At 50.1% G+C, this 26,428-nt stretch overlaps 11 protein-coding genes across 12 annotated transcripts; 4 read left to right on the forward strand and 7 right to left on the reverse strand.

Annotated features, from left to right (window-relative positions):
* Window positions 1–587: 587 nt before the first annotated feature.
* PPTG_14356 (hypothetical protein) lies at window positions 588–1,088 on the reverse strand (the record flags this gene model as incomplete). The annotated part of the gene is made up of 1 exon (XM_008910943.1): window positions 588–1,088. The coding sequence occupies one exon, from the start codon at window positions 1,086–1,088 to the stop codon at window positions 588–590; it is 501 nt and encodes a 166-aa protein (XP_008909191.1).
* A 324-nt stretch (window positions 1,089–1,412) lies between these two features.
* Window positions 1,413–1,931, reverse strand: PPTG_14357 (hypothetical protein; the record flags this gene model as incomplete). Its single annotated transcript, XM_008910944.1, has 1 exon — window positions 1,413–1,931. One exon carries the CDS (start codon window positions 1,929–1,931, stop codon window positions 1,413–1,415), a length of 519 nt encoding a protein of 172 aa, XP_008909192.1.
* An 825-nt stretch (window positions 1,932–2,756) lies between these two features.
* PPTG_14358 (hypothetical protein) lies at window positions 2,757–3,251 on the reverse strand (the record flags this gene model as incomplete). The annotated part of the gene is made up of 1 exon (XM_008910945.1): window positions 2,757–3,251. One exon carries the CDS (start codon window positions 3,249–3,251, stop codon window positions 2,757–2,759), a length of 495 nt encoding a protein of 164 aa, XP_008909193.1.
* A 643-nt stretch (window positions 3,252–3,894) lies between these two features.
* Window positions 3,895–5,284, reverse strand: PPTG_14359 (hypothetical protein). The gene has a single exon (XM_008910946.1). It carries the CDS (start codon window positions 5,254–5,256, stop codon window positions 4,033–4,035), a length of 1,224 nt encoding a protein of 407 aa, XP_008909194.1. The 5' UTR covers window positions 5,257–5,284; the 3' UTR covers window positions 3,895–4,032.
* Window positions 5,285–5,380: 96 nt separating this feature from the next.
* On the reverse strand, window positions 5,381–6,675 carry PPTG_14360 (hypothetical protein; the record flags this gene model as incomplete). Its single annotated transcript, XM_008910947.1, has 1 exon — window positions 5,381–6,675. The coding sequence occupies one exon, from the start codon at window positions 6,673–6,675 to the stop codon at window positions 5,398–5,400; it is 1,278 nt and encodes a 425-aa protein (XP_008909195.1). The 3' UTR covers window positions 5,381–5,397.
* A 796-nt stretch (window positions 6,676–7,471) lies between these two features.
* On the forward strand, window positions 7,472–8,684 carry PPTG_14361 (hypothetical protein). The gene is made up of 2 exons (XM_008910948.1): window positions 7,472–7,791; window positions 7,890–8,684. Exons 1-2 carry the CDS (start codon window positions 7,565–7,567, stop codon window positions 8,632–8,634), a joined length of 972 nt encoding a protein of 323 aa, XP_008909196.1. The 5' UTR covers window positions 7,472–7,564; the 3' UTR covers window positions 8,635–8,684.
* PPTG_14362 (hypothetical protein) lies at window positions 8,647–16,339 on the reverse strand. Its single transcript, XM_008910949.1, has one exon. It carries the CDS (start codon window positions 16,236–16,238, stop codon window positions 8,727–8,729), a length of 7,512 nt encoding a protein of 2,503 aa, XP_008909197.1. The 5' UTR covers window positions 16,239–16,339; the 3' UTR covers window positions 8,647–8,726.
* Window positions 16,340–17,130: 791 nt separating this feature from the next.
* Window positions 17,131–21,001, forward strand: PPTG_14363. Of its 2 annotated transcripts, XM_008910951.1 has the most exons (4): window positions 17,131–17,618; window positions 17,681–20,260; window positions 20,329–20,769; window positions 20,839–21,001. In XM_008910951.1, exons 1-4 carry the CDS (start codon window positions 17,589–17,591, stop codon window positions 20,932–20,934), a joined length of 3,147 nt encoding a protein of 1,048 aa, XP_008909199.1. In that variant the 5' UTR covers window positions 17,131–17,588; the 3' UTR covers window positions 20,935–21,001. The 2 variants fall into 2 exon arrangements, with proteins under 2 accessions (XP_008909199.1, XP_008909198.1); XM_008910950.1 differs by having other exon boundaries at window positions 17,131–20,260.
* A 258-nt stretch (window positions 21,002–21,259) lies between these two features.
* On the forward strand, window positions 21,260–23,222 carry PPTG_14364 (hypothetical protein). The gene has a single exon (XM_008910952.1). It carries the CDS (start codon window positions 21,825–21,827, stop codon window positions 22,113–22,115), a length of 291 nt encoding a protein of 96 aa, XP_008909200.1. The 5' UTR covers window positions 21,260–21,824; the 3' UTR covers window positions 22,116–23,222.
* Window positions 23,223–24,433: 1,211 nt separating this feature from the next.
* PPTG_14365 (hypothetical protein) lies at window positions 24,434–24,715 on the forward strand (the record flags this gene model as incomplete). The annotated part of the gene is made up of 1 exon (XM_008910953.1): window positions 24,434–24,715. One exon carries the CDS (start codon window positions 24,434–24,436, stop codon window positions 24,713–24,715), a length of 282 nt encoding a protein of 93 aa, XP_008909201.1.
* Window positions 24,716–25,232: 517 nt separating this feature from the next.
* On the reverse strand, window positions 25,233–26,084 carry PPTG_14366 (hypothetical protein; the record flags this gene model as incomplete). Its single annotated transcript, XM_008910954.1, has 1 exon — window positions 25,233–26,084. The coding sequence occupies one exon, from the start codon at window positions 26,082–26,084 to the stop codon at window positions 25,233–25,235; it is 852 nt and encodes a 283-aa protein (XP_008909202.1).
* Window positions 26,085–26,428: the final 344 nt, after the last annotated feature.

The raw sequence follows: 26,428 nt of genomic DNA on the forward strand, positions 1-26,428 counted from the left end.
AAAAGAGTCATTTCCCTTTGGTCCAAAAATATATTCCAGTGGAACAACGAAGGCCGCGTTGTTCCACTAGAAATTAGAATTGGAACATCCATCGGTAATCTATCCGTCACTTACTCCGATTTTATCCAGATTGTCGTTGTTCCAAAGGCAGCGATGTTCCGAAACTAAAGTTCTCTGTTAGAGAATATCAGTAATTGTCCTTGAAACCACAGTTTGCGCCAGTGTTGAGCATCATCAAGTCGTCTGCTTCCTTAAAGATGCTTCCAGTTTCTGGAAGACCGTGCCACTTCGAGGAAGTGATGGCGTTATCGCAAGTAAAACTACAGCAGATATCAGGACCATGTCGTTTATCCTCGCGAGTTTGTGTTGGAAGGCGCGTCTCGATAGAGGTCAACATAGCTGTGGATGAGTTCAGTACTCTAGTTGATCGTGTGTATTTCCTTGGGTAATAATCAATGGATTTACGATAATGTTAGTGCAAACCAGGGGCGAAGGAATATGTTCGTTGATGATCCGAAGTTCAGATGCAAATAGTCGAACTACCAGTATTTAATTTATTTTCTGAAAGACTACTGCGTAACATTCAATTAGCGGCTGTCGTCGGCGCTGCTTGTATTCGCTAGATTAATTTTCTCGGACGGTCCACACACCCTAAACGGTCCTGAATCTCCCCCAGCACTGATCACCTTGAAAGAAGAAATTTCATCGTTGATCCCGTCGAGTCGGAAATTCTCAGGGAAGTGCATGTTGCTCTTGCTCTGCGTAGTCACATACCACGATTTGGCGTCGCCCTTACAGTTTTGGTCGGTGTAAAACGTTATAACGGACTGACCACGCGCAAAGATCTTGCTCTCTTCGGGCAGGCCATGCCACTTAGCAGATGAGATCATGTTGTCGACACTTTCCCCATTCCCATTGTCGCATTTGAAAGTGTAGCAGACATCGACAACCACAGCGTCGACTGTCACGAGTTTGTCTTTGAAGTAAGTGTCCTTGTAGAGTGCTACGTATCCTGCTTCGGCCAAAGTAGCGAGCACTATCGTCGTGACAGCCACCGTAATGCTCATCAGCTTGAGTGTGTCCGTCATCACAATGTGGTTTCAGTCCCCGGTAATGAACACGAAGAAAAAATGAAAATGCAAGTGAATGCAGTATGTCGCTCAGCATTATACCGTCATATTTTCCCGGAACCTGACAGTCATCCTAAATATGAAGGGCAAACGGTCCTGCTAGTTGTTGTCTGCATGTCGAATAGCTCGTGTTTACAATGAAGGGGATCGACGACTGGATTTCGAAGATTGAGCATGTTCATGCAACGTTTCCAAGTCATCCAATATTCATTCATTGAATTGTGGTTTTGGAAGTGGTGAATCCCTAGATAATCATTACACTTCGATTTTCTTGACTTTGAGTTACTCAACTGTGCTGTTGGTCACGGTGCTGCTTCCTTCGCTACCATTATCGTAGCCTAGAGCGGTTGAATTGTCGAGGAGTCCCGCTTCATTGCAGACGTCCTCGTGTCCTTTCATTTTCGCCTCGTCAAACACCAAAAATGAAGAGATGGCATCGTTGATCCCGTCCAAGCGAAAGTTCTCAGGAAAATACAAATCGTCTCGACTTTGCGTGTTAAGTGGCCATATATTGCGGTATGCCGAACAGTATCGATCGGTGTAAAACGCGATAAGGGCCGATCCGCTCTTGAACGCGACACCCGATTCGGGGAGACCACTCCATTTTGCGGACGTGACCACATTGTCGCTAGCGGGACATGCCAAATTGTAGCACGTGTCGGTTTGCACGTTCCTGACGGTGACGATCTTGTGCTTGAAGTATGCATCTCGGTAGAGATCCACATAGCCACTACCTTCGGCTAGCGCAGCTACCTTCATGCCAATGGTGATCAGCAGCATTGCTGTGGAGTGCGTCGACATTTTTGGTCGCTGCAGATGGAAGTAAAAGTGAAAGTGACTGTGCGAACTAAATGTCTTCACCTCCTCGCGTTGTTCGATCGAATGCGGTCACAGTTCAATAGTAAGCCACTCTCACTACTCGTCTCTGACTTCCAGTTCGAGTGACCACACTATTCCTTTTGCGGGGGCTCTTAGTTCGGATAAATCATGTCGACTCTATAAGTTGTTAATCTGATAAACGGGTTGGTCGTTCATGTGCACTCAATTGCCACCTCTACTGGTCGTTGTGTTCGCAGCTTCACCACTCTCAGGTAGAGAGCATAAATATAACCATCCCGCGTTTTCCGCTTGGTTTTAGCACAATAAAAGACGCGATATCGTCTTTGTTCCATCCAGTCGAAAGTTTTCTGGAAACATACTTGTTCGTCCTACCCTGCGGGTTAATACCAGCAATTGTCCTTTCCGCCACAGTTTGTGCCAGTGTTGAACGTTATCAGGGCGTCTGCTTCATTAAAAGTGCTACCAGTTGTGGAGTACCGTGCCATTTTGTGGAAGTGATGACGTTGTCCAGATTATCGCAAGCGAAACCATAACCACATCGTTTACCCTCGCGAGTTCGTATTTGAAGTACGCGTCTTGATAAAGGGTTCGCACAGCCAACTTGAGCAACTGTCACCCGACAGCACAGCAACCACAATAATGGCAGTGATGCCTGCAACACACGAATTTTAAAAAAAGATGACCTCAGTATCTAATGCATAATACAGATTTCCTTGCCAATCGTGTAAACAGGAACGAAAGGAATTTTTTTCTTGTACCAAACCTACACTTCTAGCGACAAATAGATTACGTCGTCGCGCTGCTTGTATTCGCTAGGTTAGTTTTCTCGGACGGTCCACACACCCTAAACGGTCCTGAATCTCCCCCAGCACTGATCACCTTGAAAGAAGAAATTTCATCGTTGATCCCGTCGAGTCGGAAATTCTCAGGGAAGTGCATGTTGCTCTTGCTCTGCGTAGTCACATACCACGATTTGGCGTCGCCCTTACAGTTTTGGTCGGTGTAAAACGTTATAACGGACTGACCACGCGCAAAGATCTTGCTCTCTTCGGGCAGGCCATGCCACTTAGCAGATGAGATCATGTTGTCGACACTTTTCCCATTCCCATTGTCGCATTTGAAAGTGTAGCAGACATCGACAACCACAGCGTCGACTGTCACGAGTTTGTCTTTGAAGTAAGTGTCCTTGTAGAGTGCTACGTATCCTGCTTCGGCCAAAGTAGCGAGCACTATCGTCGTGACAGCCACCGTAATGCTCATCAGCTTGAGTGTGTCCGTCATCACAATGTGGTTTCAGTCCCCGGTAATGAACACGAAGAAAAAATGAAAATGCAAGTGAATACAGTATGTCGCTCAGCATTATACCGTCATATCTTCTCGGAAACCTGACAGTCATCCTAAATATGAGGGGTAAATGTGGCAACGGGATGTGAGCAGTATTCCTTACGCATTACTTCTAAAATGTGTGGAATTTCCAGTTCACTCCTAGACGTACGTGGCGCTCGTTCGTTTGTGACGAGGGGTGCTGTCGGGTGAATCGCAAACTCTCCAGACGCCAGCAACCCCTCCAGAGTAAGGATACTCTCTACTTTCTAAACCTTCAGACTGGATGGAATAAACTACGCGATGCCGTCGCCAATACAACCACGGTTCGTTGTTACCTAAACAATTGAGTTCCGTGTAAAATAAACTATAGTTGCGTCTCCATCTTTGAAAAAAAAAATATCGCCACGTATAAAATGATCACGCCTGATGGAATCGCCCAAACTGTCACCGCTACGACATCTTTGACTCTAGCACAACTGCCCTTGCAGTCAGCATCCTGGAACAAATCCACATACTAGTAGCCCGCTTCAGTCAACATGAACAGCGCTACGATGCAGTTGAGCATCAGCACAAAAGGAAATCGACGGCAGGCTTTCGAGGATTGAGCTTGTTCGCACATAAAGTTAAACCGTGGATCGTCAATCAAATGCTGACATAAACGTCGGGTAGTTTGAAAACATCCGTTTCTATTTGGTGCATTTCTTTCCAGAATGCTGTACTACTTGCAGCGACAACGTCATTCGCGTTTCGTAAGCGACATCAGACCGCGATTCTCGTGAACGTTACCGTGGATCTCATCAACTAAAGCACGAACAGCCTTCGTGACTTCTTCCGGTTTCTCATGATGAATGCAGTGGCCAGCATCGTTAATCACAAGATGTACGCTACGCTTGCTGACCGTATTGGCCAGTTTGGTCTGTGCGTCCAGCCACTTGCGCTCCAAGTCCGCCAGCGTCTTGGGAGTCACCCCCGCCTGCATCTTCATAGTGTCGAACATACCCGCTTTACCGTGCGATAGCACAACACACGGGAAACCAAACAGCGTCGAGCCAGAACCTCGGAAGCGCTTCTCAGTCTCGTGAATAGCCTGGTTCTCGCGCAGTGCTCCTTCTCGATGCGCCGGAGAGGGAGAAAAGTACTGCACAAAGGGCAACGCAACGGGAGAATATTTGTCCGCCATCTTGGAGTGCTGTACGACGTTGATCAGTCGGATAAGACCGAGCCGCGAGAGACGCAACACCATCTCACCGTTGCTGTCCATCTCTTCCAATGACTTATGTACCACCTCCGAGACGCTCTCCAGTTCTTCGCGAAGGTTTTCCTGCAACGCGTCGACAAGGACCAGTCCTTGACACTCAGGTCCGTTTCCAGCCACCTTTAACTCTTGAGCCAACTCCCTCATATTGTAGCCTCCCGCTCCATGACCCACCAGCACCATCTTCCCGTTAACGTTAAGCTTCTCTAGGATCTGCTTGTACTCACTAGCGATCTGACTGGATGTTCTAGGCTGTGCTCCAGGCTTGGAGAAGCCCAGTCCAGGACGGTCGACGCTAATGACAGTGGCGAACTTGGCCACATCCACTGCCACTTTGTCCCAATCGAAGGAGGTCTCCCCCACGCCGCCATCGAATAGAACGGTCACGTCTCCGCTGCCAAGACGCTGCACGTGGACGTCCGTGGACTCTCCGTCGGGTCCTGAGACTTGTAGCATGAAGCCTGGAGGAGTCATTGGGTTCATCGTCTTCACCGTCTCGATAACGAAGCCACCTGAAGCGATGAGCGCTGAGGTTACTGCAAGGCCCCCAAACATGAGCTTGCCAACCTCCTTGAGCTCTGTGACCACCATCTGCTTAGTGGGGCGCACGGTGGGACGCGGCTCCGGTGCGGCCTTGGAGAAGCGCCGCGCATTGGCCGGCTTAAAGGCTGCGGCACGCAGAGGACGTCCTAGCCTCACGAACATGTTAAGGCTGATTGTCGAATGAATAGGATTGTCGAATGATTACTATGGAGACTAATGAAAAGAATGATATGGTATATTTCATGAATTATTGCAGTTATTTAGGATGTCTTTCAAATTTTAGATTGCGAAAAATGTATTTAGCTAGTCTAGCAGGACGGAGTCCAGGACGAGACCGACGGTGGAGCCCAACACGAGTCCTAGATTAAGGAAGAAGCTGGTAATGGGGCCAATAATGTGTTGTTCGTCGGGTTGCACGCTTTCACTCACAAAGATGATGGTCAAAGCACCCAAATAGCCGTTACCAAATCCGAGAAGTAGCACGCACAGCACTGAGCAAATGTCGTTCTGGAGCCACCATTCTTTGACAATGCCGATAATGATCGGCACGAATATGAATCGTGCGATGATCGGCATCCAGACATTGCTGGGTTTGAGGCCGAAGCGGTGGTTGACGACGAATCGACCCACACAGTCGAAAGTCGAGAAAACCGTAAGCAGGATAAGAGACCACCAGCCACTCTCCTGGAGCGACGGGAAGTTGTAAGTCTTGATCTCCGTGACGAGCGGTGGCCAGACCGACAAACTCGCCAAATACACGCACAGGATGAGAATCTCCAAATGCCACACCTTCTTCAAAACGGACCACTTGGTCGGAGTAGGACCAACAACATCAATAGATTCGCGCTTTTCGTCAAGCTCGTGGTTGCCTCCTTCTGTGAATAGATACTTTTTCGTGATCTGAAGCCTCATTGCCTTGTAATATGCACCGATACAAAGCGCAATAGTGAGCGCTCCCGAGTAAAAGTAGATTAGCGATGATGCCAGTAGTTGATCCGTTGGAAAAACAAGCTTGGTCAAGTCACGATAAATACTGCCGATAAGGGCACTCAATCCGATGCCTAGCTGGAAGCTCTCTTGAACTCTCTGAGGATAATGCGACACGAGTGCAATGGCGCAGCTGTCAATAAAAGCCGTGGCAATCGCAGCCACCGCCGTAGCTCCGAGTACAGCGATTGAGCTGGATGCCAGAAAATAGTAGGACGTAGGCACGAAAACAAGCACCGTCAACTGACCGACGAAGCCACTGACAATGCGAGCTGTGTACTGAGGTTTTCCGAGAAACACAACTAGTAGTGTCAGGAACGCCAGACTAGTGTACATGAAGACGGAGGTGATGGCGAACTCGATGTTGTATTCCGGAAACAGCATTTTCCAGTAATCGACGGGCTGCGTTAGAGCCGAAAACGGGAAGAGGAAGCCGATGCCCACCAATGCAAACAACCAGCAAGCCAACGTCTCTTCGCGTGCTTCACTTTCGGCACTCTGTACGTTGCCTTGGTTCTCGAGTGGAGCTTGGACATGATCGGAATATGACGAAAAGTAGATTTCCGGGGTGCGTGGTCCCGACGGAGAAAACATCGCGATTCAGCTCTGAATGCGAAGTGGTTGTGCCAGGGTTTGACTGCAGCGAATGACTGGATGGCACCGCCCGGTTTAACGACGCACCAAGTTGTGTGGTTGAAGTCAAGTCATCGGCGAAGAGACCGATTCGTGGTAAGCACCGGTATGCTTGCTGCACCGCACGCACGATGTTGGATCTTGCATAGCCAGTCAGTTGTGAATGTATGTTCGGAAACGAACAAACACACATTCACAACTGAATGGCTTTCGCTTTCGGTACAAACGTGAATGCCATTTCGATGCAGGTCTCTTGAGAATGATGTAACTTGGCCCTTGGCTTCTTCCGATTCACTCGACGAGAGAGCTTACGCCGGCACTCGACCGAATGAAGTATCTATCCACCAAACTATCATTCATCTCCTCGTCATCGAGTTTGTTTGTTTAGAACAAGTGTTTTGTTTTTGAAAAGTGCTTTTCTTAACCAGTCGATGTGAACTCGTATAAGTAGACACGAGTATGTTCAAAACTGGTTAAGTACCCATCAACACGATTTGAACTTGTTTAAGTTTACATCCTACATGAATATCCAGGTCAACCTACAAATCTAATAGGTTGTGGTAGATTGAAGCACAAAATGGTGAGTTTCTAACATAAATCCAGGACGCAACCTGCGGCCAATTCAATTTTATGTTGCTAACATAAATTCAGGAGTATCCATCCATTTGTGGGTGAATACTTTTTAAAAACCCATATTTTGGTATGGGTTAAATAAATTTCCCCAACCATGTAAAATGTATCCATCTATAAAGAATCCAAAAGAATTGCCTTATACGAGTTCACAATCAACCAATTGCAGCCTGCGGCCAACACTTGTTCGCTCAACAGAGACCACACCACCGAATTCCTGATGATGATGCAGCGTCGTGTCCTATTGGCAGCCTCCGCAGTGCTGCGTCGGGCGCCATCCACCGCCTTGCGATCTACTACTAATGCTCTGGTTACACGCTGGAGCTCAACCGCTTCGGACCCGCCTAAGCGCACGGTGCAGGTGTTGCACAACAAGCCACAGACCAGCTACGTGCAGGTTGAGCAGGACATCGCCGTCATGCAGCGCGAGATCCGTGACGCTTACAAGTACGTGCTATTGAATGCTAAACCAATAGTGCAAACACTGCTGCTGAATCTTTAAACCACTGACAATCGACGTTTCTAACGCGAGTTATGACTTACAGCTCTGGAGACTACCAAGCCGCACTGGACGCCGGTCTCCAGTGCCGAGACCTGGTCAAATCGCACTTCGGAGAGAACCACCCGGTGTATGCCAGCACAGTCACCAACATCGCCCTCATGTACAAGAATCTAGGCCAGATGGAGGAGGCCGTAGAGGCCTACGAGTTCGCGCTACAGACGTACAAGGCCAGTGTGGGCGAGCAGCACGCGTCCTTCGCCACAACGCTGTACAACCTCGGCCTTGTGTACCGCGCCCTTGCAATCTCTAGTTCTGGTATGGAGCGTGTGAGTGCACTACATCGTGCACTCGAGTGCTTCGAGGAATCACTCAAGATCCGCCGCAATATCCTCGAGCCAGGACATCCCGACATCGCGCTTAGTATGAGCAACATGGGCGTCATCCACTGGCAAAACAAACAGTCGGAAAAAGCTTTCGCTGCGCTCGTTGAGGCGGTGGATCTGCTAGAGAAGAAGGTGGGGCCCAATAGCTCACTTACGGCTTTGGCGAAGAACAACCTCGCATATGCAAAGAAGGAGGCGAGAGAGTACGGCGAGGCTATCAAACTGTATGAAGACGTGCTGAATGTGCGGAAGCAGGTGCTCGGCTCGGCACATAACGAAACGATCATGGCACGTCATAACCTTGCCGAGGCCTACCGCTCGAGTGGAAACGAGGATAAGGCAGTGGAGATCCAGAATGAGATTCTGGAACTGTTTGACGCAGAGGTTGGAGAGAAATCGAAGTAGATAAAGGCCAGATTTGACAATCAAAATGCGTGGATTTATTACGTTAGGGTGTCTTGCTACAAATGTTTTAATCTCGACGCTCTAATCAAACTCTAACCAACCTTGTTAGGATTAGCGTGGGGCGCCTTTAGCAATGCAGGGGCGTGTGGAGGTACAAGCAATCGGCGAAGGTCTTCCGATGTGGCTTGAGTGGTGTCTCCATGAGTCTCCCAGACTCGAGACGCGATGAGTAAACTCGAAATAGCGCCGCCGCTGCCTGGATTGGATGACAACACAGACAGGAACCGCGCCGCGTACTGTTTGGTCGTGTTACTCTCGCCTATCTTGGACTTCGGTACCAGTGTGGACAGCAAGTTGAGCAGTGCCGCCGCAAGTTGCGAGCTCACCGCAGCCTTGGCGAATTCCGTGGCTGCCTGTGTGTGTCGCTTGAGAGGAATCATGTGCAGACAGAGCAGCAATTGCATCTCAGTCGAGTCGCCCAGCCACACGTGCGGTAACAGGTTCGACAGACTCGCAGGATCCATTCCCTTTACTAGGTTGTCGATACAAGCAGGAATAAGGCACAGATTACCCAACAACTGCAACGTCACTCGAGCCAGTTGACCTTCAGTCGAAGCTTCCGTTCGAGCGAGATTCTTGTAGACGACCTGGAACGCACTCTTGATAAACGGAGGGACCACAGTCGCCAGAGGATCCACGCATTTGCCACTGAACGAAAGCATGTGCACACACTCCATGCAACGAAGCAGCAATAGCGGGGCATTCGCGAAGGAGAACCCTTGAGGTTGAGTCTCGTGGTCCAGCACGAATAACAGTGTTAGCAACCCATCTGCCTGCACCACTTGCACGTCCATATCCGGTGTGTACTGTAGTAAATTCCTGATAGCCGTAGCGATAGGTAGCAAACGTTGAAGCAACACGCTCTCCAGTGACTGAGGCTGTGCACGGACGCTCGAGATGTCGTATGATAGCGCTGCCAGCAGACCATGCATCACATGGCCACTAACTGTACGATTCTCCAGCTCTGCCGCGGCAGCAGCAGCAGCTTGGATCTCTTTCTTCGTGGTCGGCTTTGCCTTGAACATATCCACACGACTTCCACTATTCACAGTTCCAGCGATCTGAGCGAGAATTCCGTCCTTCGGGTTCTCGTTGAAGAAGTTCACATAGATCCCCGCCACACACAACTCCTCCTTTTGTGCTGTGTACATGAAGTAGGGTGGTAGTTCAAACACCTTGTGCATTTCCTCGTCGCTTTGGTCCAGCGTTGTATGGAAATGAATTGCACGCTGAGCGAGACTGATCAACTCCTTCCGCATGCGTTCGGTCCACATAACATGCGGCTCACGAACTTCAGTTGCCAATACGTCCAACATTTTAATCGGTCCTGCTCGTCGTAGGATGTCTACTAGTGGACGTGTAAAGACTTGTTCGATTGTAGCCTGCATCCGCCTGACAAATACAGCAATCGACTCCTCCCTCGCGTTGGCTTCCAGGATCCGACCCAGCGCTTTTGCTGCGCCGATGCTGATCCGCTGCATATCTCCATCACCGTCATCATTGTTTGGCTGATAGTGGAACAATAGAAGCGTCAAATACCACAGGATGCCATGCTCGGCCAGCTGCAGCAACAAAACTTCTGCCATTTCTCCAGAACTTCCGGCCATTTCGTACACAATCTGGAGGGACAAGTCCGTCGCCAACCGGTCCCCTTTTTGCGACAGGAAACGAGTTAAACACGGCAATAAATCAATAGACTGCGCAGCTGCCGATACGCGTCCATTGGGCTGATTCAGAACGTTCACGAGGGCTTCTAACACCCAGTGTGTCATCACGTTTGGTGTACACCCATCGATAGTACTCAGAGCTTCCTGGTTGTGGAAAAGCAACTGGAGAGAGTTGCAAAGCACGCGAAGTCCCAGACCAGAGCTGCACTGGTGCGCATTCTCGTCTGAAATACTGACAGCCAGATTGATCACACGAATGGCACTTCCAAATGCTCTCACGAACGCAGTCTTTGTCGCAATGGCGTTGGACACGTCGAAGAACGTCTTTGTCGGGCCAACCCGGTTGTCTTTCAGCTCCGTAATACACCGTTCCAAAGCCTCCAAGAAGTACGAAAAGTTCGGCAGGTTCGTGATGGTCGGAGAGTCCGGAAAACGACGTAGAAGCAGCGCTGTGGCATCAAGCAACTCAACAGCATCAGACACGGAGAGAAGTTTCGTGGATTGGCCTTCAGTCGCTTGAGCCCCGCGGGCAGTTAGCAGTAATCCAGGGTGTACCCAGCGACGAATCGAGTCCAGTAAAGCCCGTAAGAATGCAGTTTCGTCATTGATTGGCCATCCGGGGAAGTTCTTCTCGTCAAGAAGGTTGTGCAGGTAATACTGGTAGCACTGCAGTGCGTGAACTTCCTTCGGGTACTGGATCAATGCGATGCAAGCCTTGTGCTCCGAGCCCTCGTTTTCTGAAATATAGAACATGCCGTTGTCATCGGTATGAAGCTCCATGAACTTCTCAATGTACGACACCATTTGGCTGCGCATGTTCGCATTCCACACCACTTCCGGGTTATTCGCGTCTGAGAACAGAGCGGTAGCAAATCGTCGCGGTCCATGACGCAGCAGCTGAGCCACCATCGACACTGGCAGCACACGCACCAGCCAACTTCTCAAGCATATTCGTGTCAACGGATCAGGAGAAAAGACTCCTTTCTTGTTCTCTCCCTTTTGCTTGTCATCAATCAGATGCGGAACGTCGAGTCCTGATTGCCGCAGATGGATGTGAGAGATTAGACGCGCTGCAATCGACATCTCGTCCACGTCCTGAGAGAAACGGAGCAAGTAATAAAAGATGCCTGAAGCATGTAGATTCGGGATGATGGCCTCGTTGTGTCGAACGAGAAGTCGAATCAAGCCGAGACACTTCTTGAACACAATGCGATTCGGACAGTCCAGAAGTCCCACCAAGAACCGGAGAGTCTGATCTTCGCACAGCCGACGCTTGATGGAGCTGATCGGACTCACACCCGAGCCTTCGAAGTGCGTAAGTCGTCCATATTTCGGGAAACGAATGTCCTGGTACATATGTCCTTCTTCTTCTGCGGTGTGGCAATCAATGAGACGACTAAGCACGCTCAAGCACGTCTGCATAATCATCGAACCACTCATTGCACCGCAATGTTCGGCTACGACGGTCACGCGACTAGGCTCCTCCTCATGCACACTCTCATCGTCACGATGTGCGTACGTGGGCGAGACGGAGTGACTCGAAATAATGGAGCTCTCAGCACCAGACTCTTCCAGAGCATCAATCGTTCTCCGTGCCATGTCCCTCTCGCTATCATAGTCCTCGTCGTCGTCATCGTAGTCGCCCCTATCATCACCATATTCATCTTCGTCCGCATCGTGAACATCATCGTTCTCTTCTTCCGATGCATCTAACTCGGCTTGAACGTCCGCTGCAGGCTCGACGATATACTCCTTCTCTGAGTCATTTGGGCCTTGAAGAACGACCAGCGGCTTCACTTCACGCAGCAAATCCAACACCATTGTCACGTTGTCTACTTCACGTAAGAAGCGCGACACATTCAACGCGCTCGATAAAACCCGATCCAGGAACAACATGATGTTGCCACGCACAATCAGTGGCCACCGTCGGTCCTCGCCATCTTTGCTAATCATCATGCTCACTCGTAGAAAGTGGTTCAGGAACACCAGTGACCCCAACTCGTTGAAATGACGTTCGTACAGCTGAATCATGACCTTCAATACCAACAAGCGAATGTCAGACTGGTCAACATCGCCAAGTGAATCCGCTGATGAATAACGCTCTCCGTTCTGAAGTTTCGATGCCGATAAACTGCGGTCCTCAGCCAGCAGACGGTAATACAGAAGCGTCATGAACTTCTCCGCACCTTCAATGTCTTCCACCAACACACCACGATCGTCCAAAATGTTTGCGAGATAATACGGACCAACCTTCACCTCGTTCTCCAGACACTCGTAGTCGACACGGAATTCATTGCAATTCCACGCCACAAACCACCGAGGCATATTTTTGGCGCTCTTCTTCTTCTTCTTTGCCAAGGCAGCGCTGCGAAAATCTTCATGAGAGGCATCATGATCGCCCGTTTTGGTATCGGAGCTATCCCCAGGACGAATGATACTGTTGGAGCGAGAAACAAACCCGTTCTCGTCAGTGTAGTTGTCATCACTGTCGTAGTTGTCGTCGTCTAGTCCACCATCACTCTCGAGATCTTCAGACGTGTCGGGATTTAGCAGGAACGACAGAGGCATAAACCTGGCGAATCGATTCGATGAAGAGATCGTTCCCTTCATCATTTCGATCGCAAGTCGACTTTCGGAACCATGTTGCAAGAACTCGAAGAGAAACGGGGCGAAGTTTGCATGCTGTGAGTCGTGACGAAGCCTGTTTGCTTGGTACGCGTCCCATTCGGTCTCGGTATGGTCAGTTGCAAGCGGGTCCGTGTAGAGATACCCTAGATACTTCAGTCGATACATGTCCAGTTCGCTCATCTCGGCCTGAAGTTTACGAATCAGCTCTTCCACAGCGCTAGGTCCCCATACAAGGTCCTTAGTCGCGTAGGTTTTACCCAGTCGGTCAAAGAATTCGGGCAACAGCACAGCGTGCTTCACGTTTCGCGCCAATCGAGCGCGTGTATTGATCCCGTAGCTCAGTTTGCTGCGTCCACTTTCTGTAGCATTGGTAATGTCACGGCGATTCCCATTCTTGTGCGCATTACCGTTGCTTTTAGCGTACAGCTCGGGGTTTGCAGTCGGTAGATGCCTCCCAAACTCGTCATACTCCAGTTTGTTGGCCTTCTGGTCGTCCAGCAACGCATGTGGGAAGATATTCCGGACAACATACGATGAGCGCGGGTTTTCATGAGTGAGTAGAGCCACCAACTGGGACGAGATTCGACGTTGAGCCTTGTCTTGCGTATACAGCGCCAGGTAAAGCTGCCATACTAGAGCACCGTGTTTCCTCGAGAAGTCTTGAATCAGCTCGACAAGCTCGGTAGGTTGCTCCAAAATGTGCACCTTTACCAGAATTGACGAACATTTTGTAATCGAAAAACTCAGCGACCGGTTGAACAAGAACAGAGCATGATGACGAGAGAAATCATCCACTCTCATAGCTCGAAGCAAATCCCTTGCCACTCTCTCCGGGGTTGCCTTCTTCCCACTGGACAAGCAAACCTCGAGCGTCTGCAGAATCATGACGAGTACAAGGTAGTCCAAGCCCAGCTGAGAATATGCCAGTGCATTCGCCATACTGCGTTCGGTATTGGACATTGCTGCCACTGATGGGAATCCATGATTCGACCCTGTCTTAGCCGAAGAGGTGGAATGCAACGGTACACGACCCACCCGATTGGTCCTCGATAGATCGAATGCACGAGATACATACATCCTGCTGTGATATTTGGTAAATATTGCTCGACGATTGGCCGTTTCGGACTTCAAGCTGCGAGTATCCGAGTAGTTGACCACCATGTACTTGACCACGCACGCCGCTGCAAAGCTCACCTCCTCCATGGGAGAATGAAGCAACTCCATGATTACCTCGATACTGTTCTTGTACTGCGAGCTCGGAATTTCTTCAAAGACTCCACGAGTACAAAGCAGACGCTGGATTGCCAACAAAAGCTCCACTTGAAACTCCGTTGTCGGGATGGGCGCGTCAGTGTTGGAAGGGCTGTTGAGCTGAGCCACAGAATACTCCTTGAAGTTCTCTAGCACCTTCATCAGACTCGCAAAAGCACGGCGATCACGCTGACGCAGACCTCCCAACGGAATGTTGCGGTTAAACTGGACCAGTTGGTGGTAGATGAGGGACATACTCTCGTTCGTCACGAGATTTGGAATGAAGTTCAGGTTGACCAGCTTGCGTAACAGGATGTCTTCCCACTCAGGGTGAACCTCAGTGCCCCACGTTCCTTCCTTGCACGCAATCTTCGTCTCCTCCGTTGACCACGGCACATGCAGCTTGTTCATGCGGCACATCTCGATCATGTTGCTCAGGAACAGACTTCGAGCTTCCTTCGGACTCAGCAGCGACGTAGATCCAGCAACATTCAGCCATTCAGGAACGTCAATATCTCCAGCGATATCTCCGATAAGTTGGCGAAGCTCCTTTTCATGCTGCGATGACACTCGACTCAGTCCAAGACTCACTTCCTTGTCACGTCTACTCACAGTCGAGCTTAGACAGATGTATCGTCGCGTCAGTCCGTGCTTCAATTCCAACGCGAACTTGCCGCTCAAACCCTCTGAAGTCGCGCTATCAGGATCATCTTGAGAAGAAGACACTGATGGGTACATCACCACGTTAAAGATGTCATTTAGAGAGTGGCTTGCCAAGGTTTTCCGCGTCACAGGGTCTCGTTCGATGATCGCCAGAGCCGTGAGACCCAGCAGACGTAGCTGCAACTTGTCCGACTTGTTCTTGCTGATCTTCAACACTGGCATCTCGAACGTAACAGGTTGTGGGATATCTCGCGTCGACGTTAACGCGTCGAACTCGCACGAATCTGAAACTTCCTCTACGAATAATGATACACTAAGCCACGACCGTAAATTGTTAGCTATTGCCTGGATAAACGGCTCTCGACTGTCACACCAGTACCGATGCACCCTGTTGTTCTCGAAGTAGAGCACCAGTTCGTTCGAGTTGGTGTTCACACGCTGGATCTTGACGATATCAATTAGTAAAATCGACGACAAAGTGGCGCGTGTCTGCGGGTCCAGTCTGTCCAAGCTCGCGGCACGTACAGCGAGCAGCACCTCCACTTTAACTGGGTGAATGGCGATACTTCGTGTTGTACTGAGTTTCGTCATGGTAAAAGTCTTTCCACAGAGTTGAAACAAACTGTCAAAATACATGCCGCTGCCGAGCAAGTTGGAGTTGCTGCCTCCTGGTCCTCCCGAGCCTGTGGCCCAGCTATTGTCGCTGGTGCCTACACTAGCCCCCACTGCACTCAGAGCATCGGCAGTAGCAGCTTCAATCTCGTCCTTTCTGAAGGAAGAAGCGCGTTCTCTCAGTTGGTAATAGGCCGACAGCAGCTGCTGTCTGCATCTGCATGTGTATGTTTCCTTGAGGTTTTTACCGATAAAAATGGTGAAGGCGCGGTCGGCGTTGTGTCCGCCGCTGTCTGAGGCGATAGTGATCTCCTTGATGTTGTCGAAGGCATAGCGTTCCTTCACTTCGTCTGAGTATGGGTCTACAATAGTCAAGTGATTGCTACTGAGCACCAAGAGCCTCTTGGCTGAGCGTAGGAAACCCACGCGAGTGACGAAGAAGCGAGCGGCGTATATGACACCGGCGTAGCGGTTCACAGGCACTTCGATACTCTCCATGTCGTCTTCATCATCGTCGTCCTCCTCCGCGCCGCTTGGAGTCGGTAGAGCCCCGTAGAAGGAGCTAGGCCGCGGCTCCACCTCGAAGCCTGTGGTCTCCGGCCCGCGCGGCACGAAGCGCTCGTCCAGAGACACAAGATCGCGACCGAACGCCACTGGATCCAGCTTCTGCTTGAGCTGCTGCAGCTCCGCGTCGCCGCTGTCGTCGCCGCGAGGCAGCGCCATGGATGCGGACTTGAAGGGGGAATGAGCTTTGCGGCTATCTGATTTTCTTCTACGTCTCAGTAATAGGAGTGCATTGGGAGGTTATTCAGGGTGAGGAGATGGTGATTGGAAGAATGAAGGGAGATATTCCGTTGGATTGCACGATCTATTAATCGGAGTGGTTAGGGGATATCCGATCTTTCGCCAGATTGGTCGAAGATTAGATTAAGCGTCGATTAACTGCCAATCATTTAGTGAATCGTGCCAGCCATCCGTTCCACAATCAAGCTGTTGCCGACAACCGCTTTGACCAGCTCATTCTAGCTTTGACTCGTTCAGCGCAGAACAGACCAAGATTGCTATTGTATTGCTGTCTCAATTGATCGCGAAAGCCAGTGACGATATTGCACTAAACGGACCAATTCATGTCGATTGCAACTTTTTCGGGTACCAGCTGAGGCTTCGCTGCACAACGCTACGTGTTTCAGAGTCGTGCTGCACTTGTCCACTACTAGTGTGAGTGCGGCTGTATGAATAGGATTGTATGTGGCTTTGATGCCGGGTCGGAGGCGCTCTGCTGATGCTTTTCAAACAAGCGTATGTCTGACTTGTATGAGGACAACCGTTTTCACTGAAGAATATGCCACCCCCGCTGTAGAAATTAGCCACATCCATTAGACGCGATGTTCTTTTGCCGCCTGGATCGAATGATGATCGTTTATCTGGTTACGGACCTCGCACTCGTGTGAGCTGACGAAACACAAACATTAAGACTACGATGATCTGACGAATCCATAGCAACAACCTTCCTCTTTCTCTACATTCTGAGACTGTCGCTAAATGATTGCAACCTCTCGCTGTTTGACAGTGTCAACTTGACACGTGCAACTTGCCTTTCGTACTTAGTGTGACACAACCGCTCATAATCGGATTGTTAGATCGCGATGGTCGTTAAGGTGGGCGTGGCTGACCCGGAGCTCACGTCCGTGGCGCTGTACACGTCGCTGCCATGGCCCATGCGGCTGGATCTACTACCATTCACCTTCCTCTACGTCACTGCCGTGTATCTGTACACTGTACGACCCGAAGACGACGTTGTTCCTTGGGTTTTCGGAGCCTTCAGCGTCTTCTGGCATGCACTAGCGGTGCTGAGCGCCGAGTGGAGCGTCGACGTGCGATGCTGGATGACATGCACTAGGTTAATAACCGTGGTGCAGGATGAGCGCTTCAAAATGCTCGCTAAGGTGGAACCGTCGCTCACAATGCTGTCCAAGCAGCTCTGCGAGTGCCACTTCATGTCCAAGGACAAAACGAAGGGCACAAAGGGGCTGACGCTCTGGTTTTCGTTCCAGAATCTTAAGTTCTGTCTATATGAGGATGTGGAGACCATCAATCGCAGCGGTGAGAGCCAATTCCGTCGTTTAGACTTCCCATCTAATGCCACACTTGAATCCTATCTGAAGAGTGAAGGTATCAAGTCCAAGGAGGAGCTGCAACAGGCGAAAGACAAGTGGGGGAAGAACGACTTCGAATTGCCCGTGCCCAAGTTCTATGAGCTGTTGAAAGAGCAACTGGTCGCTCCATTCTTCGTGTTCCAGTTCTTCTGCATGCTCCTCTGGTGTCTTGACGAGTACATGTACTACTCGCTAATGACTCTGCTCATGCTCGTGATCTTCGAGTGCACAGTAGTCAAGCAACGCCAGCAAAACATGAGCACATTGCTGCACATGCGACGAGCTCCTCAGCCATGTCTGGTCTATCGACAGAGTAAGTGGACTCAGGTCTCAAGTGACGAGCTGGTACCCGGTGATATCTGCTCTATTGGCCACAATGAACGCGACACTGTTGTCCCGTGCGACCTGTTGCTACTGCGTGGAAACTGCGTCGTCAACGAGTCAATGCTGTCCGGTGAATCTGTCCCATTACGCAAGGAAGCGGTAGGGGCGTCGATTGTGAATGATGCAGAGCAGCTCAAGAATCTCGAGATTGACGACGGATCTAGTATGAAGCACAAACGCCACGTATTGTATGGAGGCACCAAGGTTCTCCAGCACTCAACTCCGTCTTCAAAGGACTCGCTACGTGTATCTTCTCCCCCTGATGGAGGCTGTGTTGGATTCGTGCTCAAAACGGGATTTGGCACAACACAAGGAAGTTTGATGCGTACTATTTTGTACTCGTCGCAGCGTGTTACTGCGAACAATTCGGAGGCGATGTGGTTTATCGTTCTACTGCTCAACTTTGCTGTGGCTGCAGCAGCGTTTGTGCTTTCTCAAGGGATCAACGACCCGACTCGCAACCAATTCAAGCTATTCCTACACTGTGTTATGATTATCACGTCAGTGGTACCGCCGGAGCTCCCCATGGAGCTGTCACTGGCAGTGACCAACTCGCTGATCGCGTTGACGAAGAGTAATATCTTCTGTACTGAGCCGTTTCGGATCCCTTTTGCTGGTCGTATCGATGTCTGCTGCTTCGACAAGACTGGAACTCTAACCAGTGATGAGCTTAAGTTACATGGCGTAGCAGGGTTGGAAGCCCACGTGGAGCCTGACAAGTACAGAGGGAAACGTGGCGGTGAGCTGGATATCATCGCTCCTGAGCAACTTCCTCTTGACACCGAGCTGGTGCTTGCAGGATGTCAGTCATTGGTCCTGCTGAATGGCCAGGTAGCAGGAGATCCGCTTGAGATGACTGCTGTTCGGAACATTAATTGGTGCTTGACAAGCAACGAAGGCAGAGCGCAGGGTCTTCCAAGTGTCCAACCGTCGTTTTTCTCGGATCGTCGAGGTGAAATCCAGGCGGTGGATATTGTTCACAGCTTTTCTTTTTCCTCTGAGCTGAAGCGCATGACTACCATTGTGTGTGTTCGGAAAGCTGATAATGACGAGCAAGACGAGCAGCGTGTACTTACGAAAGGTGCACCGGAGGTACTCGAGTCCGTCTTTATTAACAAACCTTCGTATTATCGCCGTGTGTACCGCCATTATGCATCCAAGGGATGCCGCGTCTTGGCATTGGGCTTTCGTGTACTCTCTGGAGAGCTTTCTACGGATCAACTGCGGCGCAAACCGCGTGATGAACTGGAAAGTGAGTTGACGTTTGCGGGTTTTCTGGTTCTTGACTGTCCACTGAAGGATGACACGAAGCGAACGATTCGGGAGCTGATGATTTCGAAACACAAGGTTACTATGGTTACAGGAGATAACCCTCTCACGGCGTGCGATGTAGCTCGGCAAGTGGGGATCAATGCAGGGTATTCCAAGCAACCATTAGTCTTGACGCCTAATGCGGAGTCAGGGTCTGTGGAGTGGAAATCCATTGACGATGGATCGCCTGATGTCGAGGATGAAACGATCCCTTTTAACGTCGATGAAGTGGAGAAAATGCAGGTGCAATATGATCTGTGTGTGACGGGAGAAGCTCTGTCAACGCTTTATAAGCAGCAAGAGGACAAGTGCGACGGCAATGCGGCTGTCCTGGAAGGGTTCCTTGCTGTGCTTGAGAAGATGTGTCTCTGCGCCACCGTATTTGCTCGAACGTCACCTCAGCAGAAGGAACACCTGATCATGGCAATGAATCGTTGTGGAAAGACAACAGCCATGTGTGGTGACGGTACGAACGATGTGGGTGCCTTGAAGCAAGCTCACATCGGCATCTCGATTGTGAACTCGTCTAGCTCGGAGAATACGCCTCATGTCGTTGATTCTGGAAGAGGCTCTGGCAGTGCAGGCCAGAGCGGCCTTCGTAATCGACGACAAGCTGGACACCGGTCGGTGCGAGAAATGCAGCAGTCATTGTCTAGCAGTGATGATGCGCAGATTGTGCGATTGGGAGACGCCTCTATTGCATCGCCGTTCACATCGAAGAGCTCAAGTATCCGGGTGATTAAGAGACTGATCCGCCAGGGACGATGCACTCTGGTCACTACCATCCAGATGTACAAGATCTTGGGAATCAACTGTCTTATCACAGCGTACTATTTGAGCTCTCTCTTCATTCATGGAGTGAAGAACGGTGATCAACAACTCACAATATCGGGGGTACGTTTGCGTATATTATCTTACTGAGCTACAACCAGCACTAACGAAGTCTTCAACACCGTTTGCAGCTGTCGATCGCCATGTTCTTTTTGTTCCTATCACGGGCAAAACCCGCGCGTAAGCTCTCACACCAGCGTCCACCGTCCGGCGTGTTCTGCATGTCTGTGATGGTGTCGATCTTTGGTCAATTTGTCATTCACTTGGCTTTTCTGGCGGCTGCTCTTCACGTGGCCCAACCTTTCATCGAGCCTGGAGACCCAGCGATGCACCCGGATGGAAATTTCACCCCGAATGTGGTCAACAGCATCATGTTCCTCATGTCGTCGATCATGCAAGTGAACACCTTTGTGGCCAACTATCGGGGACAACCGTTCATGGAAGGATTCTGGGAGAATAAGCTCTTTTGTCGCAGCGCGCTTTTCAATTACGCTGTGCTAGCAGCAGTTATTTCAGAGATTTTCACGCCTATCAACGCTATGCTGGAGTTGGTGGCAATGCCGAACCAAGAGGTACGTATTGCTGATATATGTTGGTCGTTGGGACACGTTTGGATACTAATAAGTGTTTAATGATTTCAGACGCAACTCGTCGTTGCGGCTCTAATGACAGGTGATACTATCGTGACTTTGGCATTCGAGTACGCAGTCCAGATGATAGTTTTCGTTTCGACATGACTTTGATCACAATTAGAGAACACACTCTTGAAACAAAGTTGAACATTTGCAGTTGTTCTGTTGATGAACTTTTTCTTGGGTCGGATCGAGCGAATACGTTGGGCGTAGGAAGGATGACCCCAGCATTCGTATGGTACATTTCAACGTTTAATAGGTGGGGGGGGGGTCGAACATTCAAATATAATCCAAAAAAAGTAAGTAGAGTCGTGTCCAATTTGTAAGCAGAGAAATGCACTAAAACTGAGCAGAAAGAGTAAAAAAAAGGGAGTCGAACATAGAGGGCCGAATTCGCACTTAAAAGAAGTATTTTGCATTTTCAAAAGCGACGACTCGCAGAGAGACGGCAGTGGCGCCGCCACAGGCAGTGTTGGAAAAACTAGTGGTTGCAAAAACCAGAACAACCGAAGCACCTGTAGTTTTGGTTCTAACACCCGGTTTTTCATGGTTCTTTGGTTTTTGTAAAGGTTGTGTGGTTGGCCGATTGCATTTTTGTGCTCAAAGAGGTATCTGTTGCTCCACTCCGCGTCGTGTGGCACGTTCGATGCCAACCAGCGGTACCGTGGGTCTTGTGACCAAGAGGATGAACTTGCCTGTCTTGGAGTGGGCTTGGATCAGAGGTTCTTCGACTACTCGACGCTATCGAGGGCGTCGACTACAGGCAGAGGACATCAACATAGCTCCAGTATCAAGGGGAACAGCTCTGGAGTAAGCAGTGTCAACAGTGCAGCCAACCAGAAGATCCTAACGCATCGGTTGTTAAAGTACCTCATCGCCCAGTATGAGCCGTTGGATGTCTCACACATGGATGTTGAGCTCAGTATGCTGCGCTTTGGGGAGCTACGGAGTGGCCAACACCTGGATTAAACTTTATCTACGTATTCGGCGGAGAAATGGGAGGAAACGTGCTGAAATTCCCGTCTGAGGACACGATCAAGCTAGCGCTAGCGGATTTGTATTACTCGCAGCGGGAAATTTTGAAGGAGATGATGGTTGATGTCGAAGTGATGAGCTTGTCGCTGAACAATTGGACGTCGGCTTTTGGACAGAATGTACTCACTGCGAGTGGCCACTGGATCTCCCGAGGCTTTCGACGTCGAGATTGCGTGCTGGAAGTGTACGTGCTGCCTCTGGACGAGCGTGTTAACATCATTGCGCTGCTTCGGGACGTCATGGATAAATGAGAAATCCCATCAGCTAAGGTGGCAGCGCTCACAATGCCTCCACACACACCAACGACGACGCAAAAGCTTTCTGATGGAAGTACAGCAAGATGGGAGCTACGATTAATTGACAAAATTGAATGGATAAAGTGAGAGCATGTAGAGTTCGAGGGCGTCTTCTCGCAGCGTTCGTCAGTTGACATGATGGTCGGCATTTACTGGCGGAGCCGAAATGGTTGTGGACTTGCGAAGTGCCATACTGTGCGTGCGGAAGAGAATATGTAACCTTATTGAAATTCGTCAAAGCAATAACGAACCTACCTGGTTGAGCCAACGGTGTGTTGGGTATCTTGGACAGCTCAGCTATAGTTACCTTTTTCCCGCGCAATCCTGGAAAACCCTGTTCCTGAAGAAAGAGTCTGTCGTTGTGTCTCGGAAATGGACGTCGGTCTCGCTCTGGAATCGGGTCGGATGACTGGATTTTGATCGTCTCGAGGACTGCGGCAAATTGCTTCTCTTCTGCTAATGATGCATCTTTTGCAGTTAACGGAGAATCTGCATTGTCAGCGATAGCGGTATTATCGAGGGTAAAGGGGGACCGTCGTCACCTTCGAGCTCGCAAAAATACTGCCTGCCAGTACTCAAACGCAGTATCAATTCCAACGACGTTTTCACCTTCAACATCCACCTCAGGCTCGAAACATTCGAAGCGATCATCGCGATATCTAAGGCGTGTGCGCTCTGTGGGGTCGATCAGTCGTGTAGTTTTGTTACTCTTCGCGACATCTAGGCCGGCGTCGTACTCACGTACCTACTTCCGAACTAAAGCAAGCTTTCGTCCTTTATCTGGTGACATCCTGTTTCTTTTGGTCGTGTGAATTAACGATAGCTCGCTAAAGTAACGTTCGCAAGTTACCGTATTTGCAGCAATAGATAGAACTACCAGAGCGAGGTCTGGCAACTTACTTCGTGGCGTCTCGGAGTGCATACAGTTCCAGTATGCGTCAATTGAGCTGAAGTCAGCAAACGATAGCCCTGTGGCATCGTCATTCACGATCCAATTGTGTAAATTTTCATATAAGCCTGCCATATCCTTGCCAATGCTGAAGCGCTTGAAGTAATACATCCCAATGCGGCAAAGTGAACACACTGAGGTCAGTGGCGTTATATCTAAAATCGCTTTAGCCGCTTGTCTGTGTGCAGGGTGTAAGAAGAGCGCTAGAAGCACAAGAGGCTGTTCACACTGCCGCCATCTTTTCTTAACTTCCCGAACGAGGTTTCGGCTTCCGTACTAGTTCTTTGAAAACCCAGTGAAGATGTCGAGGTACGTCGGCCATTGTGTTCTCATCGCGTTGTAACTTTAGTGATGCATAAGCAAAAGGGAGGACAATTTTTTCGGCGTCTTCAAGCAAATCCCAGAACGTCTTTTCTCCAAAACCCCGTAATACCGAAGGAAAATCTGCTACATCTGAACTTGACCTCCAGCAGCTCCAGTGCACTACGGATTCGTAACAGCGATGCGAAGCATCCACGCATGCTATTCCATCTCGTCTTACATAACTGTTTCACCTTTAAGCTGTAGCCATAGGGTTCCCTCATGCACGCATCGGCTTCCACCAACCACTTGGCCGACGAAGCATTCAAGGCGCCGACGCCTTCTTGGTGACTTCTGCGTAGTCAGACTTGAGAACCGATTTTACCAGATTATTTAGGCCATGTGCGCAACAAATGACGAAAGCGACCTCTGGCCAACGAAGGCTCAAGATCCTGCGCGCTCTACCGCATTGCCCCGTATTGTCTGCAACCACCGCCCCGCACAACGCCTTAGGGCACCCAACTCCGGGCTGGAGACGGGTGCGGAGCGGCGCAGCACGAGAGAGGCTTCGCAACGCGATTCTCAATCCCGATCCGATCTCCGGTGAACATAGCAGAAGCATTTTTCGACGAGTAGGGTAACCAACCAGGAAATGGCTGTCGGACGGTCCGTAGTCTGCCGGCTCAGCCAGGACAGCGTCCCCGTTGCTTTGACCTGCGGAGATTTCTGTAATCAGATGAGGTAAAACGTATCGTCATGCTCTAGGCGACCTTACTCGAGTTTTGGAGCGAAACAAGACGAGAGAATTGAATCCGAGTTGGTAGGAGCCTTCCAGTTCACCAAGTTGAGAGGAAAGTCATGGCCTCGGATGACGAATTGGCTAGGATATGGTATATGTTGCGGTCTTCATGGCTGCCCAAGACACGGCAGTGGATGTACATGTGCGCGTACTTCTACATCGAGCGCCCAATGATTCCTGCTGTTGTGTTTCGTCTGGACAATTATCCTGGCTAACTGTGAACAAATGTTTCGCTTCAATAGCGATGGCATCCGTGAGCTGTTCGTACTGCTTCGTATTTCTGGTGTGGCCATCACGGACGAACGGGACCGTGTTAATGGTATCGAGGCTCTGTGCCTGACGCTGTATCGGCTGAAGTATCCAAGGACCTACTTCGACATGATGGAGCACTTTGGGAGATCTATATCTGCGATGTCCCGGGTCTTCCTGTACATGATTGATCTAGTACATTATACGTTTGCTGATGCCATCTTCATGGCTGAAAAGGTGCTAGAAGAGCGAATTTAAGATTACTGTGACGCTCTTCTATACGCTATTCATGAGAAGGTATCCCCATTCGACTGTGTTTTTGGCTTCATTGATGGAACGAAGATTGCGATATGTCGTCCTTCTCCTCGGCGCCACCGCTGCCGCTGAGGCACCCGCCGGATGACTCCGCCCACCATGCGGAGCTACCTTAGCTGATCCCACGTCAGTCTTCAAGAGTGTCGTCGCTGGAGCCACGAGAAGCCTGATAGCGGTGGCGTGCAGAGTCACGACCGTAGAAGAGTTGACGCTGGTCTGGGCTTGGACATCCACGACCACTACGTCCAGGGCCTGCAGCTGGGCTAGCTGTAACATCATCTTTTTAAGATGTTCATTTTTCATGCGGACTCGATCTGTTCCATCTGCACACGTTGTAGGCGAAGCTTACGCTCTGCTTGGCGTTCCTCTCTTTCTTCTTGCCACTGCTTATACCTGTCTGCATTGTCTGCTTCCCACTGCTTGGCCTTCTTTTCTCGGTCAGCCTGCATATCTTTGCGCATCAAGTCGATGACGCTGGGCTTGTAACGCTTGGCACTCTTGTCCGCATCAGCTTGATCCTCGCCTTCTTTTTACGCTCCTTCATGCGCTTCAGGCCAGCGTCTCGCATAACTTTGCCTGCGTTCTCTTCTGCCGCGAGCTTATCCTTCAGCTCTCGGGTACGACGAGCTTCATCTCGCTCATGCTCATCGAACTGCGAAACAAGGTCATCGAGCAGTTGTCTCTTCTCCGCGTAGCGCTGATCAATGTCCGACGCGCCCTCTGACTTCCTGTCGAACTTGCGATAAGAAATCACGAGCGTGTTGAATCTTGCCTGCGCAGATTTCCCCGAGATGGTGTCCTTCTTGGAGAAATTTTTGAGCGTCTTTAAATTGTTGGCGAGCGAATCCCAACTCGCCATCACCCCGCCCTTGGCTGCCTTAAAGGGCATATCCGCCTGGACTTGCCGAAGCAACGCGACATCATCCGCATTGGTGAACTTCTTGCGCTTTGACTTGCTCGGAATATCTTCAGGTGGTACGGCATTGCTGAATGAGCGCTGCTTGGGTGGTTCCGCATCGTCTCTAGCTTCAGAACGGCTGTCATTCAAACGCGGAGCTCGTTCGTTCGAGTCGCTTCCCTCTCTGCTTCCCTCCGACGTGGAGTCTTCATCGAGGTAGGAGCTGCCAAAGCTAGGTGGTCCATACTGGTCTTGGCTGTCTTCTTCGCGAACAAACCCATCTCGAGTGTCGGACTCGGGAGCCGGCGTGCCACGCTTACCCGACTCTTCGAAGTCTCGGAGTCCATGTTGCAGCCCAGGTAGGTAAGCAAATGACTTCGATGTGCCCGCTCCAGTAAAGATCACCAACTCCATTATATTGATGCACCGCACCTCGCACAAATAATCGCGCTACACTCAACCAGACAGCAGACCAAGACAGCGTGCAAAAGCTCTTCTATCGTTTTCTTGGTCCACGTCCCAGTCCGCGTTTTACTTGGGACTAGGATCAGGAATCCTGGTTTTGCGAAACCTCTCTACTACCCTCCACTTCCATTCCGGTCTTGGTCTGTGGGAGGGGGGAATTTTGATATAAAAAAGACTAACTCAATTTTAATGTAAGCCACCTCCGGAGATGGCTTGTTTGAAACTGAGCAGGTTACTGTCAAAAACATGAGCGTAATCCTTAGGGAATTTTGAGCACGTTTTTGCAGTGTTCG

This window comes from Phytophthora parasitica (genome assembly GCF_000247585.1).
Source record: "Phytophthora parasitica INRA-310 unplaced genomic scaffold supercont2.39, whole genome shotgun sequence".
Taxonomy (NCBI): Eukaryota; Oomycota; class Peronosporomycetes; order Peronosporales; family Peronosporaceae; genus Phytophthora; species Phytophthora nicotianae.

What these genes read in the sequence shown, in the direction of transcription:
- PPTG_14361 (XM_008910948.1), top strand. Translation starts at nt 7,565, where the DNA reads ATGATGATGCAGCGTCGTGTCCTATTGGCAGCCTCCGCAGTGCTGCGT. An exon ending in GAGATCCGTGACGCTTACAA is followed by an intron (nt 7,792 to 7,889) that starts GTACGTGCTATT and finishes TATGACTTACAG; the next exon opens with CTCTGGAGACTACCAAGCCG.
- PPTG_14364 (XM_008910952.1), top strand. Translation starts at nt 21,825, where the DNA reads ATGGGAGGAAACGTGCTGAAATTCCCGTCTGAGGACACGATCAAGCTA.
- PPTG_14359 (XM_008910946.1), bottom strand. Translation starts at nt 5,256, where the DNA reads ATGTTCGTGAGGCTAGGACGTCCTCTGCGTGCCGCAGCCTTTAAGCCG.
- PPTG_14363 (XM_008910950.1), top strand. Translation starts at nt 17,162, where the DNA reads ATGGTCGTTAAGGTGGGCGTGGCTGACCCGGAGCTCACGTCCGTGGCG. An exon ending in AACAACTCACAATATCGGGG is followed by an intron (nt 20,261 to 20,328) that starts GTACGTTTGCGT and finishes CACCGTTTGCAG; the next exon opens with CTGTCGATCGCCATGTTCTT. An exon ending in TGGCAATGCCGAACCAAGAG is followed by an intron (nt 20,770 to 20,838) that starts GTACGTATTGCT and finishes TAATGATTTCAG; the next exon opens with ACGCAACTCGTCGTTGCGGC.
- PPTG_14362 (XM_008910949.1), bottom strand. Translation starts at nt 16,238, where the DNA reads ATGGCGCTGCCTCGCGGCGACGACAGCGGCGACGCGGAGCTGCAGCAG.